This window comes from Mytilus edulis, chromosome 13 (genome assembly GCF_963676685.1).
Source record: "Mytilus edulis chromosome 13, xbMytEdul2.2, whole genome shotgun sequence".
NCBI classification, from domain to species: domain Eukaryota; kingdom Metazoa; phylum Mollusca; class Bivalvia; order Mytilida; family Mytilidae; genus Mytilus; species Mytilus edulis.
In genome coordinates, this window is record NC_092356.1 from 63,761,388 (window position 1) to 63,781,899 (window position 20,512).

A 20,512-nucleotide genomic window follows, 5' to 3' on the forward strand; every position below is an offset into this window, starting at 1 on the left:
TCTTTCTTTGATTCCTTATCGTTACTTCATTATTGGTGATCATAGATAGCATTAATATCATATACTAAAGGCTCTCTTTTCTTTCAACTTATTAATCAATTCTACTGATAACAATGTAACAGCGCAAACGGTCGACATATTATGTCAAAGAGATATATGTGTTACTGTATTCGATAATTACGCAAAAACCATGAACATACTTCAAACCGCGATATGTTGTTTTAGACACAATTAAGTTAAGTATTGCACTGCCAAACCTAATACATGTAGTATGAAAAAAATGACTTTAATAAAGGAGCAAGAACGGATGCGTAGACAGTTTTAATTAATGTCCTGCACATTCACTAGCTTATTTATAAAACCCTACAGAAGACTTTTAAAAAACACACAAACTACCTGAAGAAAAATATTTCAAAGCTGAAATGATTATTTTTGGCAAAACGTTGTTCTGCCTTTTGTATACATGTTAAAAGTAAAATGACAAAAGTACCGATCGCCGAGGAAAATTAAAAACGTAAAATACCTTGCCATATGGCTAAATCAAACTCTCAAACACATCAAACAAAACGTCGAGATATCAGAGTAGTTTGTTTCTATGGTATCCTTAATTATAGTTTTGATATATCTATATTTGTCTATAGTTTGTGGGAGTATATCACCGTTATAGAAGAACATAAAGTTGAAAATTACTTTAGCTACGTATTATGCCCTTCTATTCAAATTGGTTAAATATTTATTGTATGAGAAATCAATACCGACCAAACAACCTCCTCTGAGGAAGTGTCGAGTAAGGTATGACTTCGAAACTTCCATAGAGGAGGTTAAATCTATTGAATGTTAGATGGGCTATAACTACACTGATGTCAGCCAGCTTGTGACATAACACACTCAAACCCACTACGTGAAAGACTTGTCAAGATCCGTAGACCACCCGTAACCTAATAGAGATCACCCCTAGTTTTTGGTGGGGTTCGTGTTGTTTATTCTTTAGTTTTCTATGTTGTGTCATGTGTACTATTGTTTTTCTATTTGTCTTTTTCATTTTTAGCCATGTCGTTGTCAGTTTGTTTTAGATTTACGAGTTTGTCCCTTTGGTATCTTTCGAAGTTTGAAAATTTTGATGATTGACCAAAAATACTTTTTTTTAGGGTAATAAGATATTATGTAGCTTATTGTTGTGATACTACTCATAACCCAAAAAAAGTCGATGAATACGAATGATGTAAACGGGTGAAATAGACTTTCTGCTGCAATTCACATTTTTGTTATGAAAGTTATTGGCTCAGGCTATATTGTATTTCTCACACTTCAGTTTTACATAAATATAATATTTATATATTTTAACCGTTTTAAAGGTTGTTTCTCCTTAACTCGATTAGTTCGAATATGAATTAGTGAATTAACCTGAGAAATGTTAGCATACCTGCAGTAAAAGTATAAAACATGTAAGATACATAAGGAAAAAAATCTTGAAATGAAAAATGATGTGAGAAGTGAAAAACAATACGGACAAAAAAATCAAAAATACAAATGTGGCCTGCTGACTATTGCATTAGCTTGGAGCAACACAAAACATATAAACAGAAATGACAATTTAATAAAAATATAATCGAAAAATCACAAACCCAGTCATTACACTAAAACATGTCAGTTTGAAGTATTGAACATATAGATGTTCTTTGTTGACGCTCTAAAGCCTGTGTCTAATTCTTCCAGTCTGTCGTTGGCTTTGAAGAAGTGGGCGAAAGATACCAGGAACAGTCAAACTCATAAATCGAAAATAAACTGACAACGCCATGATTTATAATGAAAAAAGACAAACAGACTATTAATAGTACACAAGAAACATAGAAAACTAAAGACTGAGCAACATGACTCCCATCAAAAACTAGGGGTGATCTCATGTGCTCCGGAAGGTAAGCAGACTCTGCTCCTCATACGGCACCCGTCGTGTTTAAGTTTTGATAAGGATAATCGACTGCATTAAGACGACGGCCTAAACTGTCACTAACATTTTCTATTGGATCCAAATTCAGGATCACAGTTGGCCATGGAGGAGAAGTCACTGCTTAACCTTGAAATTCGGTGGTTTCGGCCGTTGAAAGCTGCGGCATATGTTGTCACCAATAAGCACAGTTCTTACAACTGGCTAATGGTTATCACATTAGCAGAATTAACTAGCTCAAGAACTTATTTGGTTTATTTGTCCAACTAACATTACCGAAAGATTCACCTCAACGTTATTACAAAACATCCATCGTGAGGGCAGGTGATTGGATATTCCTTGAATATGTGCTATTTTTTTTCTGTTTCTCACTTTCATTCGTCCATTTGTTACATGGTCTTGAACTTTAGATTCTAAGTACTGACCTTTTTTATCATCTTAACTACATGTTATAGTGTTCTTTATCTGTCTTTGTAGAGTATTACTTTTAATGATCAGTCTTTTTTTTTTGTAATATCAATTTGATGTGGTTTAGTTCTTATATATCCAGGCATTGCATTAGTGTGCTTTTGTAAATTTTTATGTTTTTCTTTCGATTTTGCTTATTTGCCTTTTTTTTCTATATGTCTCTTTGTTTTTCTTTTCTGAATTATTTGTTTGTGTTTATAGTGATGAAGATCATAACACAATGTTGACTGATGTACATATACAGTCAAGTCGGCTTCATATCTTGACTAGAAATTGACAATGAGGGTCGATTGAAAACAAAACTTCACGACAAAAGAGATGATTTCAGCTTTCCAATTGTGAACTTTCCATTTCTAAGTAGCAACATTCCAGCATCACCTGCACACGGGGTATATATCTCCCAATTGGTACGATATTCCCGTGCTTGCATTTCCTATCATGATTTTCTTGATAGAGGGTTGCTGCTCACAAGGAAGCTTTCAAACCAAGAGTTCCAAATGGTGGAGTTGAAATCATTCCTTCGTAAATTTTACGGACGCCATCACGAGTTGGTTAACCGTTATAGAATAACCGTTTCAAAAATGATATCGGATATGTTCCTACAATCCCCTTCCCTTTCATGAATGTGACCTACCGAATTTGACTATTTACCGGATTTGTTTTCACATAAGCAGCACGACGGATGCCACATGTGGAGCAGGATCTGCTTACCCTTCCAGAGCAGGATCTGCTTACCCTTCCGGAGCACCTGAGATAACCACTAGGTTTGGTGTGGTTCGTGTTGTTTATTCTTAAGTGTTCTATGTTGTGTAATGTGTAATATTGTTTGTCTTTTTCATTTTTAGCCATGGCGTTGTCAGTTTGTTTTAGATTTACGAGTTTGACTGTCCCTTTGGTAGCTTTATTTAAATCCTAAAATGAGTATTTTTTACATTAATGATTCACTACAGGTATATTGTAATAGAATTGGCAAAGATTAAGTAATATCAGAAGAATCATGGTATGGATCGTTTATTGGATATCACCTAAGAACATAAAACTCCATGAAAGACCAAAGTTTGGCCTAGAAATATAAAAAAAAAAAGTGAAAAAGTAACCCAGTTTCTGATTTGTATGACAGTCACCTTTGTTACCCTGCGTTATATAAACGGTACAAGGTATATGTAAACATATCAGATTGCCTTGACATTAATTGTAATCCAATAATACCAAATAGATATAAAGATACGTCAGAAATTATTAATAAAAAAAACTAAGGCATACTCCGGATTTAGATCATTGTCAGTAAAATAAAATTATACTGCTTACTGATATGAATCAAATGTTGTTTTACCCATATAAAAGATGGTAAGATCTGAATACTTAAGACAAAATTACACTCTTAAATGGTTTAATAAATTCTCAATTTGATAAATGACTTACTCATAGATTTATTCCCCAAAGATACAGTCCACCAGCAGTCTGAACAGAATAGTGACAAATATATCGTTTCCAAAGATACAGTCCACCAAGAGTTTGAATAGATTGAAAGCCAAACGTGCTTCTTTTTTTTCCAAGCCATTCTATATGTTTTTGGTAAGAAAATAGAACGTCAGGTCTAAATTTTCTGTTATAAGTTATTAAAAAGTTTCATTCATTTATATTACATAAATTACAAAAATAAATAATTATACAGCAATGGTTCTATTTTTGACAGTTGATTTTTAACATAAGTTGACCATTGCAATACACATGTTATTCTTGAAGGATGAATATGTAGCAATTAAATAGTTCATTGTGAGTGCTGTGCCTCGATAACTTACACACTTTATCAGAATGCATGTAACTAGTAAGTATTGTTTTAATTAATTTTATATACTTTTTATGTATTGATTATTTTGTTTTAACTAAGTTTTATACTGGGGTGTTTTGGACAGATTTACTGGAGACAGTTTTATCGTCTTCCATGTGGTATGCATATCATATACATTTTTATAAAAGAGGGCGAAAGATACCAGAGGGATAGTCAATTTCATAGATCGAAAATAAACTGACAACGCATTGCTAAAAAATAAAAGACAAACAGACAATCAAAAGAACACAAGACACAACATTAAAACTAAAGACTTAGCAACACGAACCTTACAAAACAATGGGGGTGATCTCAGATGGTCCAATTCTTAATAACCAATATTCTTTTAACTTTAATAGATATTCTTTTGTATAAAAATATGATGTATGTATGCACACGAGACATTCTTCTGTTAACGGACGTAATTTAACGTTCAACAATGTAAGAAATTAAACAATGAACAAAGCACCTAAAGCTGTAGAAAACCTCGACATGAAGCAGATATGGAATAATTCAAATAAGATAACCAACTGCATGAGTTATGCTTAACCAATAAACCAACGACCAGGAAAAGAGAAAAATATAACTGAGGGGACATTAAAAATGCGTAGAAATATCATGACCATTAGACAATAGAAGACACAAAAAAACTACGTCAACAATTAAAGATTTAGCAATACGAAAAAAACAAAACAAAATCCGGAAGTGAACTCAGGTGGTCCAGAAGGGGTGAGCAGATTCCGTATCGCAATATTTGACTGTGAAGAACAATTCCTTACATTTTATCAAGGTACAGTCTGTATTTCCATGTACTTTATTATTTGTTGGGTATTGTTTGTCATTTCATCTTCGTGTTGCTCTGATATTAATATAAAAATATATTTCTTCTGATTACCAATAAGTGATTTTTCTATCTGTCTACTTTTAATAGAAACATAGTTGCCTTTGAGCCAGATTATAAAAAAAAACACTTTCATATCAAAATGAAAATAAACTTGAGGTTGATTTACGTCATCAATACATTATTGTATTTGTGACCCATTTAGATAATTTTTTGTAAATAAATAAACACTTTTGGACTATATAATCTGTTACACATTTTGATCATGCAGTGTTTGTAAATAAATAAACAGTTTTGGACTTTGATTGGTTTGTAACACATGTTGATGATGACATTATTAGATATCAAACTATTGTTTCAATGTTCATTGTTTAACCCAATTTTGAAATATTTGTATAACTTTTACACTTTCCATCAAGCACTTAGTTGGTTTATTGCAATAACATATTGAACATCTAACTTACACTTACACAAGTCAGTTAAATGACAGTTTTTCATTTTGCCATTTTATTAGGGACTTCCGTTTAGAATTTTCCCCGGAGATCGGTAATTTGGTGATTTACTTTTTATTTGATAATAAAGAACTTTTTATTGGTCCTTGGATTCAAAACTGCTTTTAAAATGTTTTACCAGGAAAACCACGACAGGAAGTTCAAGATTGTCAACAAACCCTACAGTGGAGGACAAAAGATAAATTCATAAGACATTACTCTCAAACTGACATCTCAGGATATTCATTTTACTATTCTTTAGCAACTATTATATGTGACAAACTAATAATATATAGCTGTTCAATTTATACTGAAAATATTTTTTTTTCTTTTTTTTTTTAAATAAAATCATCTTTATTGCGCTAAATGATGTTTAACAATTTACTTAGCTTACAGCATTAATATTGGGCTAAGTATCCCTGTACATTACTCATTATACATCCAGGGAGAATATATAATAAAATATTATATTAATGTTAGTATTTTTTAATTAAACATATTACATAATATATATAAACATCAATATAAAGTTTTTTATAACTACATTTAAACAGGTCAGGACCACTACCTTATATGGAAATGCATAAATTAGCATACTTATGTTATCGCACATGTAATTGTTTATTTACATATGACGCAATTTATTTTTACCTAGGTTTTTGACCAATCCACTAAATGAGTCGCAATGCATGATGGACTACTACGTGTTTACAATCAACCAAGAACACGTGTTATTTACTGAAATACAACACATTTTTTCGTGCAATGCGGGATTCACAATTTCGCTTAGTTTTTCATTTTGTGTATCTTCATCTATCGTTCGTGATATAGAGTATTACTTCCATGCTCAGATTAGCGAAGAGTTGTTTCTATGCGAAGAAAAAGGGGTTTGAATTACCCGATATATAGCCATTAACATGTTTGATGGTGGCACAGAGATTTCATGTATTTGTCCACCAGACAGCAACGAAAAAACAGAGAAAAAACACAACTACCCATGAGACAAACTTACTAGTGTAAAGTAAGCCGTCGCTGATATTCACGAGTACAGCAATGTTCGAAAAGATAATTAATGTGGGATCCTTAAATTTTGTGTTCGTAAAAAAGGCGAAGAAATATTTACATACATGGCAGTGTTAACAAAATCTATAAGTATTTTTTTTTTGTCACATTTCAGTATATGGGACTTCCAAACTATTCCCTTTGTTTTAAAGGTAGTGAAGCCAGCAACTGTAGTTTCAGTTTGTTCGTTTTTTAACGGGCTCGGACGTTTGCCAAACTGAATAAAATCATTACAGCTGATTTCTTATACCTGCAAAGTAAAACTTTGGTTGGCTTGCTTGCTTTGTTTGTATAGTTGTTTATACAAGCTTTGAAAATAAGATTGACATCTTTAAACAATGTATATAAAGGCATAGTTTAACTTGTATATTTTATATTTTGTACAATATACAAACAAAGCAAGCAAGCTAACCAAAGTTTTGCTCTACATGCATTAGGTAATAAGCTGTAATGATTTTATCCATATGTATGTGCGACAAGGTGGAAAATTTGATATGTTTTGTGAAAATTACAGAGTTGGACCTATAATAAAAAAGAAGATGTGGTATGATTGCCAATGAGACAGCTGTCCACAAGAGACCAAAATGACACAGAAATTAACATTTATGTATCACCGTACGGCCTTCAACAATGAGCAAAGCCCATATCGCATAGTCAGCTATAAAAGACCCCAATATGAAAATGTAAAACAATTCAAACGAGAAAACTAACGGCCTTAATTATATATAAAAAAAAAATGAACGAAAAACAAATATGTAACACATAAACAAACGACAACCACTGAAATACAGGCTCCTATATATACAATATATATATTTTTTAATGGGATAGATTTCTTGTTCTTTTATATATTTAATTGGGCCGTGTTTTTTTTTTTTTTGTTTAATTTTGTTTGGATTGTTTTACACAAGTAATTTTTGGGTCATTAATAGCTTACTTTTCAGCATTGAACCTATGACTGCTTACTTTACTAAATTATGTCTTTGTTGGAAAGATGTCTTATTTGGCAAAAAAAATAATAGGTAATATGGCACCCACTATGATCCAGAGACTTTTAATATTGGAGATATTTTACATATGTCAACAGGACAGCAGACGAACGATAAAAAAAACCTCTGAGGTATATGTTGTGATAAAATTAGCAACAAACGGATATTATCGATGGATGAAACTATAAAAAAATGTATTGAGCTATATACCGTACCCGCTCAGTGGAGGATCCAGGAGGCGGGGGATGGACCCCTTTTTTGGACGATAAGTGCATTTGGATTGGCACATGTAGATGTAACCCCCTCCCCTTTTGTCCAGGGTTAGGACCCCCCTTTTTAAAATGGCTGGATCCGCCCCTGCCGCTTTCATAACACTAATTTTTAGCATACTGAATATTATGATGTTCTTACATATAGTTCAGGTCCTAATAAACAAAAAATACACAATCAGTACAGAAAGAAGTGTTTCAATGAAAGTTTTCGTGTTTTTCTAGACAGAAATGATTTTGGAATCACATTATACAGTTTAAACGAGCTCAAATGATTTTCTTACTGGACAGTGGTCACTTCATTGGATATTTCATGAAAAATTAATGCAGGTTCAATTCATAACAAAGCACAAAACCGGTTCAACTACTTTTGCAAGGCGAAAAAGAAAGTCGAGTCGTGAAGCCAATAAACAATATTTTTTTAATCTGAGCATGCAAATTGAAGATTACGTTATATATTTTACATTAAATATGTTTGCAGAATAAAAACTTTGGTAATGAGAGTCCCAGACAATATATTAGTTGACTGTTTTCCCACTAATTCCACGTGTTTTAAGTAGTAGTTTACTCGTAGTAGTCCACAATGCATTGTGGTTCATTGAGTCGATTGGTCGGTTTTTGCAAGGCCATATTGGCCTTGTGTTTTGGAAATTACTATGCAAATATATTCTGACGTCAGAAAATCTAGAGTTCTCGACCTGTTAAATAGAAACCAGAAGTCGATTACACAAAAAAACTTTAGACTAAGATTGATCGTAAGTATACTGAATTGTTAATGACAAATCTTAGTCTTAAGGTTTTTTTTTTAAATTGACTCCAGGGGCCTGTTTATCGAAGCTCTCTTAGGTTTAGGACGTGTCCTAAGACCAAATTAGGACACATCTTAGTCCTTAGTGGTTTTATCACACATGTCTCAACTTAGGAAATTCCTAGGAATTCTCCTTACTTTATGATACCAATTTAGGTGACTAAAGATGGTATTAGGATGGTCCTAACTTTCGTCTTTTGTTCTGTTCACACGTAGTATTATTTACCAGTAGTAAAATAGTTGAAATTCTCTTTGACTTTGAACTGTTAAATATTGAAACCTTGACACTTAGAATTCAATTTACTCAAAAACATGTAATGATTGTTACCGATTATATATCTAGTTTACTGTTTTTCTTATATAATACGTAGTTATTATGTTTGTATTCTGTTTTGTTTTATACAGTTTAAATTTTTAGATATTATACAACAATCATTTAATATCTTTAATGTAATACTAATAACTAGATTATAATTAACTATATTTAAAAAACCAATATTGATGAAATATGTTATCGCTATTTTGTGCATTTTTCATTTGAACTTTTTTTTTGTGATAAATTTTTCATATCATGCTTCTAGCTTGAGATGGAAAGTTATGGCTAGAAATTAAGTAAGCACGTGGCGTTGCTAACGAAATTGACATGAAATTGACAACGTCGTCATAGGTAAAATAGCGATAAACAGAGTCCCGGCTCAAGCGAGAAAATCGATTTCGTTGAGATGATGAACGATAATCTATAAATATCATATTTTATTTTTTCATATCTAGTTTGTATTTTCTTTTCCGTTAATACTTAGGACATCGGTTAGGACGTCCTAGCTAAGATATTTCTAAGATAGCTTCGATGTTCATGCTGAGATGTGTCGTAAGTAAGTCGGTCCTAACGTTATCCCAAATTTTGTCCTAAAAAATTCTAAGAACGGAACTAAGGACAGTTTCGATAAACAGACACCACGCTTTATAAAAGGATGCTACATATACAGAAGTCTGTCTTAAATTTTGACAGACATCTAAAAATTCACAATTAAAGACAAAAGAAATGATTGTTGCCTTTCAATAGTGCACTTTTCATTTGTCTATGTAACACATTTTATATTTTGTCGATACGACATTTTAGTTCTTGCGTTTCCTGTCGTGATTTCTTTCAAAGATGATTTCTGTTTATGGGTAGCTGTTAAAACCATGATTACTAGTTGAAAATTTAGACTTATCACTTTGGAGGGTGTTATCGTGCATGGGTTGACAGCCATTACATATCTTTGTTACAGATTCGCATGAATAAGTTACAATTGTAGAAAGCCTTTTCTTGTCCTGATTTTTTTCGACAGCGACACGACCAAATGAGACTTTGTATTTCGAAGCCAATAATAAATTTAAAAAAAGCATGTATCTAGCTAAAGACAAAAACATTAACAACCATCCAAAATCAAATGAATAAAGTGTAAAGTCGTCAACAACAGTCAGAAGGAAACATGTTTTGTACCATACCAAGAGAATGGTGATTTATTAGTACTAGAGAAGAAAATATTAATAGCGTAAAATATAACCTCTTTATACATGTTATAATTTTAACCTTATTGATCAATCAATAGTTGTTTATATCTACTGTTTATTCGAATTTAAAGTATCTATTAGTAGTAGTGTCTGAGGATCATATATAATCCATGTTTAAAATGAAATTAAAACAAACCAAAACAAAAGAGGCCTCCGAAATCAACTTTTTTTTTTACCAAAATAGAAACGTAGGGACGATGACAAATCTGAGAAGTAAAACATTGTTGTCAAGTACTAATTTAAAGCTTAAGTTTAATTCTTTTTCATATCTTTTTCTATATTTTGGAAACAATATGTAAATCATACGTAGCTTGGGTATTCCGAAAAATATAAATATATCCATGTGTCATATCAAAATAAAAACCGATGTATGTTAAGTACGATTCAAACCACTTTACTACTATTAATAGTTCTTTTCAAAATTAAATACTGTATACTGAAAAGTCGCATTGTGTTATTGCATGCATGGCTACACTTAAATGTTTTGTAGTCTGCAATCTGGTTCAAATATATCCTTACAAGGCCCTTTCAACTCGCACTTGTTATTATTCTTATTCGTATGCAATATATATATATTTTCTTCTGAACGAAAGATAGTGATGACTATTTTCCTAGTGTTGGGACTAATCTGATAAGGAAAATAGTATCATTTTATTTTTCAGGCAGAAGGTTTCCCTTTTGTCTACTTAACTCAGGTTGTCAACGTTTATCTTTACCTCTACATATAACAGGATTATACTTAGGCTTTATATTAGTGTATATGTTTTATTGTGTATGATAAACTACAGTTTGTATATTTACAATAAATATTTTGAAACACGGGAATATTTTTTTGATAATTCATGAATAAGCGAATATGAATTTCCTAGTAGTACATTCGATTTAATATAAATACACAAGTTAAGTTTGTTTATTTTTACTATTAATCATTAATTAAAATCCAGCATTTCACATATGTGTTATTATTATGCTTCTTTCATTTCCAATCGATTAAGTGTAAAGATAATACTAGTTTTTTCAACGAACGCATAATATATAAACGAACAAAATAATACACTCCAGAACTTTTCATCATTCGTTTCAAGGATTATCCCTTCAAAATATGATCTATATGTCCTTTTTCGAATCATGTACACACATGTAAACGAATAATAGTTCAAAATATAATGCCCACTTACATGTACCACGTAGTCACGTTTGTTAAGTTGGAATATTTAGCAAGTTTAATATTAATGGTAAAATAAAGAATGTCTTCTGTCTACCTGTATTACAATTTTTTATAAATGTTTTCTCTTTAAATGTATGACAAATTTAAATCGTTGGACTATCCAATATTGATAGCTATTTTTAGATGTATGTCATGTACAATTCATCCGGCAAAATTTGAAATAGGACAAATGTAATACTGTTAGAAAGAAAAGGATCCGTAAGTAAATTATTCAATCATATTATCACTACATGTTAATTAATATAATAATAATTATAATGATAAAATAATAACAGTAATAATAGTAATAATAACAAAAATTATTATAACAGTAATTAAAACATGTCATAACCACAAAAGAGTATTTACTCTTTTGTATTGGTCAATATTGAATATTTCTTTGTTTGAGAATTTTCAGTTAATCATTGTTTCACAAACTTTCATGTTTGATAAAATATCCACCGATGTGTTGTCCAAAGTGATAATAATAATTTTAGGATAATATAAAATAAAATCAGACCTTTTCTGACGACATGTTTGATGACGATTCTTTTGATATTGTGGAATATTCATTTTTATCTAGGAAACCAAGGTTTATTATTTTAATGTGATGGTTCTCTTCTTAATGTTTGTTTTAAAGGACAACCGTAACTACTGTCATACAAATGAGAGGTTTAGCTAGCAATACAAACTAGGTTCAATCCACTATTTTCTACATACGAAAATACCTGTCCAAGTCAGCAATATAACAGTTGTTGTCCATTCGTTTGAAGTGTTGGAGCTTTTGATTTTGCCGTTTGATAAGTGCATTTCCGTTTATACTTTTTTCGAAGTTCAGCATTTTTGAGATTTTACTTTTTACTACAATATGATCATTTACTTATTATTTTTTTTAAAGGGACCAACATTATACACGTACAAAATCATGTATAGCGTTATTCTCATTCTCTTATCAACAGAAGATGAGACTGTCATCAAAGTGAGAGGGTTAATGCTATTAACCCAGGTTTAATCTACCATTTTTTACATTTGAAAATGCCTGTACCTAGTCAAGAATATGACAGTTCTTGTCCATTCGGTTTTGATGTGTTTTATTATTTGATTTTGCCATGTGATTATGGAATTTCCGATTAGATTTTCATCTAAGTTCAGTATTATTGTGATTTTACTTTTTAGTATATAAAAAAAATACTTAGTTATCCGGTTGAATGATTTTATTTCTACCACAATAAAGTTTTTATAAATTTAAACATAGCAATTATTATTCTGTTCAGAATGACGTTTTTATAAAACAAAGCATTTATTGTTCTGTTTACAATCACAATGAAGTTTTAATGAAGCAAAGCATTTTTTTTTTAAATTGAAATGAATACTAAGCACTTTATCATGCAGGACGGAAATAGATGCACGATTGTGTGTATCTATTTATAACCTTTCAATTTAAATGCAAATTGGTAAATAACTGCTTTTGCATGCATGCAAGGCAATATGAATAAAAAGTATAGAATAAAAAAAAAACAAAGATTTTCCTGTTGTTAATCAATATAGTCCTCTGTAAAATATTTCCTATATGTGCTGTTTCCATATCTAAACATAATCTTATACCTCTATTTTTATTTATCACAGGAAGAAGGAAAAGGAAAAAGTCTGTCTTCTGTTCTATTCTTTTCGTTTTTGAATAATTTGACAAAATTCTTCCTTGTTAAAGTCCTGTGTATTTAATATGTCCTCAAGTGAAGAAAAATGCTCCAATCAATATTCAGAGAATTCTGCTTATTGTACAGTTGTAAATTGTAAAACGAATATGGATACAAACGAATATGCTAGAGACAAACTTTTACCATTACCGTTCTCAACCAAAGATCACCATAAAACCATTCTATCCTATCACAAACTGAAGATAAGTTTCATGTGTATGTTGATCCTGAATGCCTTACTGTTAGTGGTTGTGGTAATCTGTATGCTGATGATTGTACCAAATATCTCAACAATGGACGATAAAACACCGCTACATACTTCAGATAAATTACAGGATCACGTGAAATGTCTATCAATAAAGAATAAGCTTAACAGACTGTACAGAAACGGTCAAATGGTAGAGAATGTGAAAGATGACGATAAATGTTCTATGGAAGATCTGATGGACTCATTCGTCCAAGTAAGTATGTCAGTAGTTGTAAACGTTCTATGGAAGATCTCATGGACTCATTCGTTCAAGTAAGTATGTCAGTGGCGATAAAATTTTTTATGGCAGATATCATGGACTCATTCATTCAAGTAAGTATTTCAGTGGCGATAAATGTTCTATGGCAGATCTCATAGACTCCTTCATCCAAGTAAGTATACCAGTGGTTGTAAACATGCTTAATGAAGAAAAAAAGTATGAAGATATGATGTGTATAAACTTCCATTGGTAGATTTACATTACTCCTTTGTTCAAGTTAGTAACTATTCGTTAATATACAGTGGCCAGTTGTTAACATCTACATCATGCGGTCCCTTGTGAACTGTCTTATTACCAATTATATCACATATTTTATTTTTTAATGTGGAAGATCTATCATACTCTTTTTTACAGGTAAATGACCCAGTCATTGATTAACATACATGTTATGATAAAAGTAATAATAACTGTCTTTATAACTTATATATAAGGTTTCGATTTTCTATGTAATATTAAACATAAAAGGAAACTGTTAATACATCATTAGTAAATCGCAATTGTAGTTGTTGGGGTGGTATTTCTCATATTAAATTTCATTGTTGTGCATTTTTGGGCTGTTTTTGTCTTCTGTCTATTCGTTCAGTCATGTTGTTGTCCTACATCCTTTTTGATTGCTCTTTGGCCTGGTTCCTCCAAACCTTTACTTCATGCGCAGAGATAATCGTATAGAAAAAGTTACTATAAGTCTAGCTATGATTTTATTTCTATTTTAGCATGTCGAAGATGTAATGCAAAAGAATAAATCACTGGGTAAGTTCAACACATTGACGTAGCCGCTCTATGACTATGTTTCATATTATTTGAAGTTTGTACTTCTTGCTAAATAGCTATCTGCTGTCGTCTAGGTTAATCATCGCTTATCAAACATTGTGTTCCGTTGCATGGTTTCACCAAGATAGAACTACAACAACACTACACACAATACACGTAAAAGAGGTGATTAGGATTAAAGGAACAATACATGCATTGTATGTACGCACTAGATTATCTGAAAACAAATCACCACAAAAACACTAATAATGTACACCAGACTAGGGATCAATTGAATTCTTGATCCATGAAATAAGAGGACCATTTTATTGGCTGTAAAAACTCTTATACATAATCTTTAGAAAATAATACAGAATTTAAATTTAAAAAACTCTAAAGTAAAATGAAGTAGACCAAACTGCAATAAATACAATAATAAATTCAAACACAACATTGTTTTCTAAATTTCAATTTACAAATTGAGTGTTTATCTGTTACAGATTCTGCTGCATTCCATTTAGTGACAAATAACACCTATACGGACAGATGCCAAGACAGCAGTAAGTTGCTTTTTTTGTGTACATGATAATAGACATCATATATTTATGTCAAGTTCGTACGGCTTCTTTAAGAACGACAAGGCCATACACCATACAGTTGCTGGTATTATAGGATACAATCATATAAAAATAAGAAGATGTAGTTTGATTGCTAATGAGACAACTATCAACCAGGGACAAAATGATGCAATTATAGGTCTAAACAGTTACAACCGAGGACCAAATGGTGCGTTTACAGGGCTACATAAGTATCAACCAAGGACCAAATGATGCAATTATAGGTCTAAATAAGTATCAACCAAGGACCAAATGATGCAATTATAGGTCTAAATAAGTATCAACCAAGGACCAAATGATGCAATTATAGGTCTAAATAAGTATCAACCAAGGACCAAATAATGCATTTTTAGGTCTAAATAAGTATCAACCAAGGACCAAATGATGCAATTATAGGTCTAAATAAGTATCAACCAAGGACCAAATGATGCAATTATAGGTCTAAATAAGTATCAACCAAGGACCAAATAATGCATTTTTAGGTCTAAATAAGTATCAACCAAGGACCAAATGATGCAATTATAGGTCTAAATAAGTATCAACCAAGGACCAAATAATGCATTTTTAGGTCTAAATAAGTATCAACCAAGGACCAAATGATGCAATTATAGGTCTAAATAAGTATCAACCAAGGACCAAATGATGCAATTATAGGTCTAAATAAGTATCAACCAAGGACCAAATGATGCATTTATAGGTCTAAATAAGTATCAACCAAGGACCAAATGATGCATTTACAGGGCTAAATAAGTATCAACCAAGGACCCAATAATGCAATTATGGGTCTTAATGAATATAAATGTAATTCACTAAATCAGCCGTACATTCGTGTCTATGTTGACATATTCACAAGCTTGAAAAAACATTTCAATCTGTATCTGTAAGCTTTCGTGAACATCTCAGTATGAGTTTATGTATAGATCTTTTACTTTTTACGTTTAACAGAAACATTACATTGCTTGAAGAATTGGAAACTATCAATGAACACAACTAAAATCTCCGTGAAAGATGAAATTATAGAAGTACCTTCCAGTGGGCCATATTTCTTGTACAGTCGTGTTGTAATTAATGCCAAGGTTAACAGTCATGTGAATGATATGGAAACAATCACCCATTCCATCCGATCTAGTAACACAGGACACCATTTCTCTGACGTCGAAACAAGTATGGTTAAATGTGGTGTCATAAAGAATACAATGAGCCATATCAGTTACATTGAGAAGATACAGTACCTAGAGCAAGGCACTCAAATTAAAGTAGCTCTAGACTTTCCAAAAGACATTATAATGCAACCCTCGGTTAATTCAGGTGCGTTTGGAATGTTTAAACTTTGAAACTATTTGAAAGCAGGGAGAATGTTAAGAAGAGCTCCTATATAACCCATTGAATTCGAGAAAACTATTGCTTGTATAAAGCTAGAAGATCTACGTAATGTTCCACAAAGAGATTTTATACCATTAACATTTAAATATGAGCCAAAGTCTTACCCCAAATACGTACTTTTCATATTTATATTGTATGAGAATGAATACGGGGACACAATATAATTTTTAGGGTAAGGTATTATTGTGTGACATCAAAATTGACAATTTTGTCAATATAGCTTTTCCATAACATTTATGACTTGAAAACATGATGATCGGTAATAATACCGTGATCAGATGGGTTGATAAGTGTTAGTTTGCTAAACGTTCACCGGAAAATAGTTCAAGCATTTTCAGGTCGAGAACACATAAACAATGGATACAATATGTGGGGAGTGAAAAGTGTCTCTCGACCAGGATAGAGGCCGAGAAGTATGCACTGTTACTGTGCAGGATCTGCTTACCCTTCCGGAGCACCTGAGATCACCCCTAGTTTTTGGTGGGGTTCGTGTTGTTTATTCTTTAGTTTTCTATGTTGTGTCGTGTGTACTATTGTTTTTCTGTTTGTCTTTTTCATTTTTAGCCATGGCGTTGTCAGTTTGTTTTGGATTTATGAGTTTGACTGTCCCTTTGGTATCTTTCGTCCCTCTTCTTTTACTGAAAAAATGAGGGTATGTTTCTCAGGGATAGATATTATCATTTAGAAAAGTGCCCTTTAACATCGGGTGTATCGTCCCTATTCCAAACAGTCGTCATGGCTGCGTACTGAAACATTCCGCGCAGCCAGAGCGGGTTATGTCAAATTCACGACCGTTTGATTAAAACTCTAAATTGCATTCTAATCAATGACTTCTACATATATAATTTCGTTTTACGTGTCATTGAAATATTTTCTTCAAAAAAGTTAAAGAAATAATTACAAAAAATAGTTTAGGAATGGTTATAATTGGAGGAGATATGAATGATACTTTAACAAAAATAGATAAAAAAAATAGGGTCAACACAAAAATTAAAACAAACAAAACCAGTTTTTAGCCTTAAATCTTTAATTAAAACTCAAAAGCTAAGTGATATTTGGAGAGAGATTCATGGCAAGGAAATACAATTCACTTGGCGACGTAAAAATAATTTAAATGAAGCATCTAGAATAGATTTTTTCTTAACCTGTCCTGAAATAAGAACTAAAATAGAATCTACTGATATTAGGCCAGCTATTATAACTCATACAGACCATCAGGCAATTTCTATAAAAATAAAAGGTCGATCAGACCAAAAAGGTAAAGGATACTTTAAAATTAATAATAGTATTTTAGAAAATGAAGAATATCAAAACCTTATTAAAATTCTGATCAAACAATATGAAAAGAAAATTTTACTCACCAATGATATTGGGGTCAAGTGGGATCTTTTTAAAACTGAGGTAAGAGACCATACCATAGCATTCTGTAAAAGAAAAGCACAAAATAATGTTAAAGATATACATATTTTAGAAAACAAATTGAAGAAATTAAATAAGGGTATAAACAAAAAATGTAAAATAGATGATATTAACTCTCTTAAAGAGGAAATTAATATTATAGAAGAAAAACTTGGTAAATTATATGATTCAAAAACAAAAGGAGCACAAATAAGATCCAGAATTAAATGGGTAGAAGAAGGCGAAAAAAACACTAAATTCTTCTTGGGACTAGAAAAAGCTAGGCAAACAAGAAAAACCATTACAGCGCTCAGAGACAAAGAAGGGGTGATACATACACATCCTACAGAAATACTTAATATTGAAAAAGAGTTTTATGAAGAAATCTATAAAAGTTCAAATCCCGATAAAAATTCTATTAAAGATTATGTTATGAATACAGAAAGTGATCATGTCCTAACAGATAAAGAAAGCGATAGTATGGAAGGTTTATTAAGCACTCAAGAATGCACAGATTCTTTATTTAAAATGAAACTTAATAAAGCCCCTGGAATTGATGGGTTAAGTGTCGAATTTTATAGAACTTTTTGGGAACATCTTAAAGAGTTTGCAGTCAAAACTTTTAATCTTTCATTTGATAAAGGGGAGTTAACAAATTCACAAAAATTAGGAGTTATTTCCCTTTTACATAAAAAAAAATGATCCTCTCAGTTTAGACAATTATAGACCTATAACATTATTGAATGTTGACACAAAATTAGTTGCTTATTCACTTGCTCAAAGGATAATTAAAGTATTACCACAAATTATTCATGGAGACCAAAATGGGTATGTTAAAAACAGATACATAGGATATAATATTAGACAAATTCAAGATGTCATAGATTATGCAGATAAATTTAATATAGAGGGTGCCTTATTATTTTTAGATTTTTAGAAAGCATTTGATTCATTAGAATGGGACTTTATGTTCTTTGCTTTACAAAAATTTGGATTTAAAAATTCTATGATGAGATGGATAAAACTTTTATACACTGACATAAAAAGTTCAGTTTTAAACAATGGGTGGATCTCTAAACCCATGAGTATATATCGTGGTATACGTCAAGGCTGCCCTTGCAGTGCGATAATTTTTGTTATTGCTGTTGAGATCCTTGCTTGTAAAATTAGGCAAGACCATAACCTAAAAGGATTTGAAATCAAGATAGATGGAAAAACCCACACTTTAAAAATAAGTCAATTAGCAGATGACACTACTCTTTTTCTCAAATCAAAACAAGATATTTCAAAAGCTCTTAACATGATTGAAAAATTTGGATCACTTTCAGGATTAAAACTTAACAGATCTAAAACAGAGGGTATTTGGCACGGGAAGCAAAAACATTGTAAAGAAAAATATGAAAATATTAACTTTACAGAAAAACCAATTAAGAGTCTCGGGATATATTTTGGGCATAATAAAAAAGAGTGTCAAAAACTAAATTCTGATAAACAGCTAGAAAAGACTGTAAAAATTATATCAAACTGGAAAAAAAGAAACTTAACCATGATAGGAAGAATAACAGTTATTAAATCTTTAATTATTCCTATAATCACTTATTTGGCTACAGTGTCAACCTTAAGCAAAGAATACTTGGACAAATTTAAAAAAATCATATATGAATTTTTATGGAACAATAAGACAGAAAAAGTTAAAAGCTATAACCAACTAGCTGGTGGATTAAAAATGGTAAATATAGATAAATATATAGAATCTATAAAGATAGGTTGGATAAAAAGATTAACTGCTGATAAATTTCTTAATTGGATGGTTATACCAAAGTTTTATCTTAATAAATTTGGTAGCAATCTACTTATCTTAAGGATGAATACTAATAATATATATTCTATACCGGGTACTAAAGAGCTACCAGAATTTTATCTTGATATGATTAAAGTATGGTTAAAAAATAAAAATAATAAAACTAAAAATCCAAATAATTACAGACTTATCCGTCAAGAAGTTATTTGGGGAAATCAATTAATTAAATTTCAAAAGAAAACACTCCTTTTTCAAAATTGGATAGACAGTAATATCATTCATATAAATGATATCATTGATGAAAATGGAGTTTTTTTCAGAAAAAATTATAAGTTTAAAGTTAAAAAATAAATCAAACTGGATAGCTGAATTTTCAAGATTGAGAAAAGCAATTCCAAAAGAATGGTTAAAAATATTAAATGAAGAATGTTCAATAAAAACTAGTGTTTTAATAAATAACTCACTATATATAAGTGAAAAAAATAATTGCCAACATAAACTAGAAAAATTAGATTCAAAGAAAATTTATTCAATTTTAATAGAATATGATAAAGAAGTTCCAATAGGATATCATAAGTGGAATAGAATTTTGAAATGTGAAAACATACAAATTGAAGCTCAATATGTGCAAAAATTTATTCATAATTACTTAAAAGATAATAAACTGAAAATGTGCAGATGGAAATTATTACACTTTATTCTTCCAAACAAAGTCTTATTAAAACAATGGAAAATAAGCCATAACTCTACTTGTAATTTTTGTAACGTTACAGAAGACTATAAACATTTTTTTGTAACATGCCACTTTTTAGATGAGTTTTGGGGAGAAATATATAAGATACTTGAATTAGTTAAGATTGGTAGACACATT

At 31.0% G+C, this 20,512-nt stretch overlaps 1 protein-coding gene across 3 annotated transcripts; it reads left to right on the forward strand.

Moving 5' to 3' along the window:
- The first annotated feature begins 10,712 nt into the window (after positions 1-10,712).
- On the forward strand, positions 10,713-16,871 carry LOC139499917 (uncharacterized). Of its 3 annotated transcripts, none has more exons than XM_071288556.1 (5): positions 10,713-12,383; positions 12,453-13,626; positions 14,406-14,442; positions 14,943-15,002; positions 16,005-16,871. In XM_071288556.1, exons 2-5 carry the CDS (start codon positions 13,192-13,194, stop codon positions 16,391-16,393), a joined length of 921 nt encoding a protein of 306 aa, XP_071144657.1. In that variant the 5' UTR covers positions 10,713-12,383; positions 12,453-13,191; the 3' UTR covers positions 16,394-16,871. The 3 variants fall into 3 exon arrangements, with proteins under 3 accessions (XP_071144657.1, XP_071144656.1, XP_071144658.1); XM_071288555.1 differs by having other exon boundaries at positions 11,578-11,687; positions 13,095-13,626; XM_071288557.1 differs by lacking the exon at positions 10,713-12,383 and having other exon boundaries at positions 13,623-13,685; positions 16,005-16,622.
- The last annotated feature ends 3,641 nt before the right edge of the window (positions 16,872-20,512 follow it).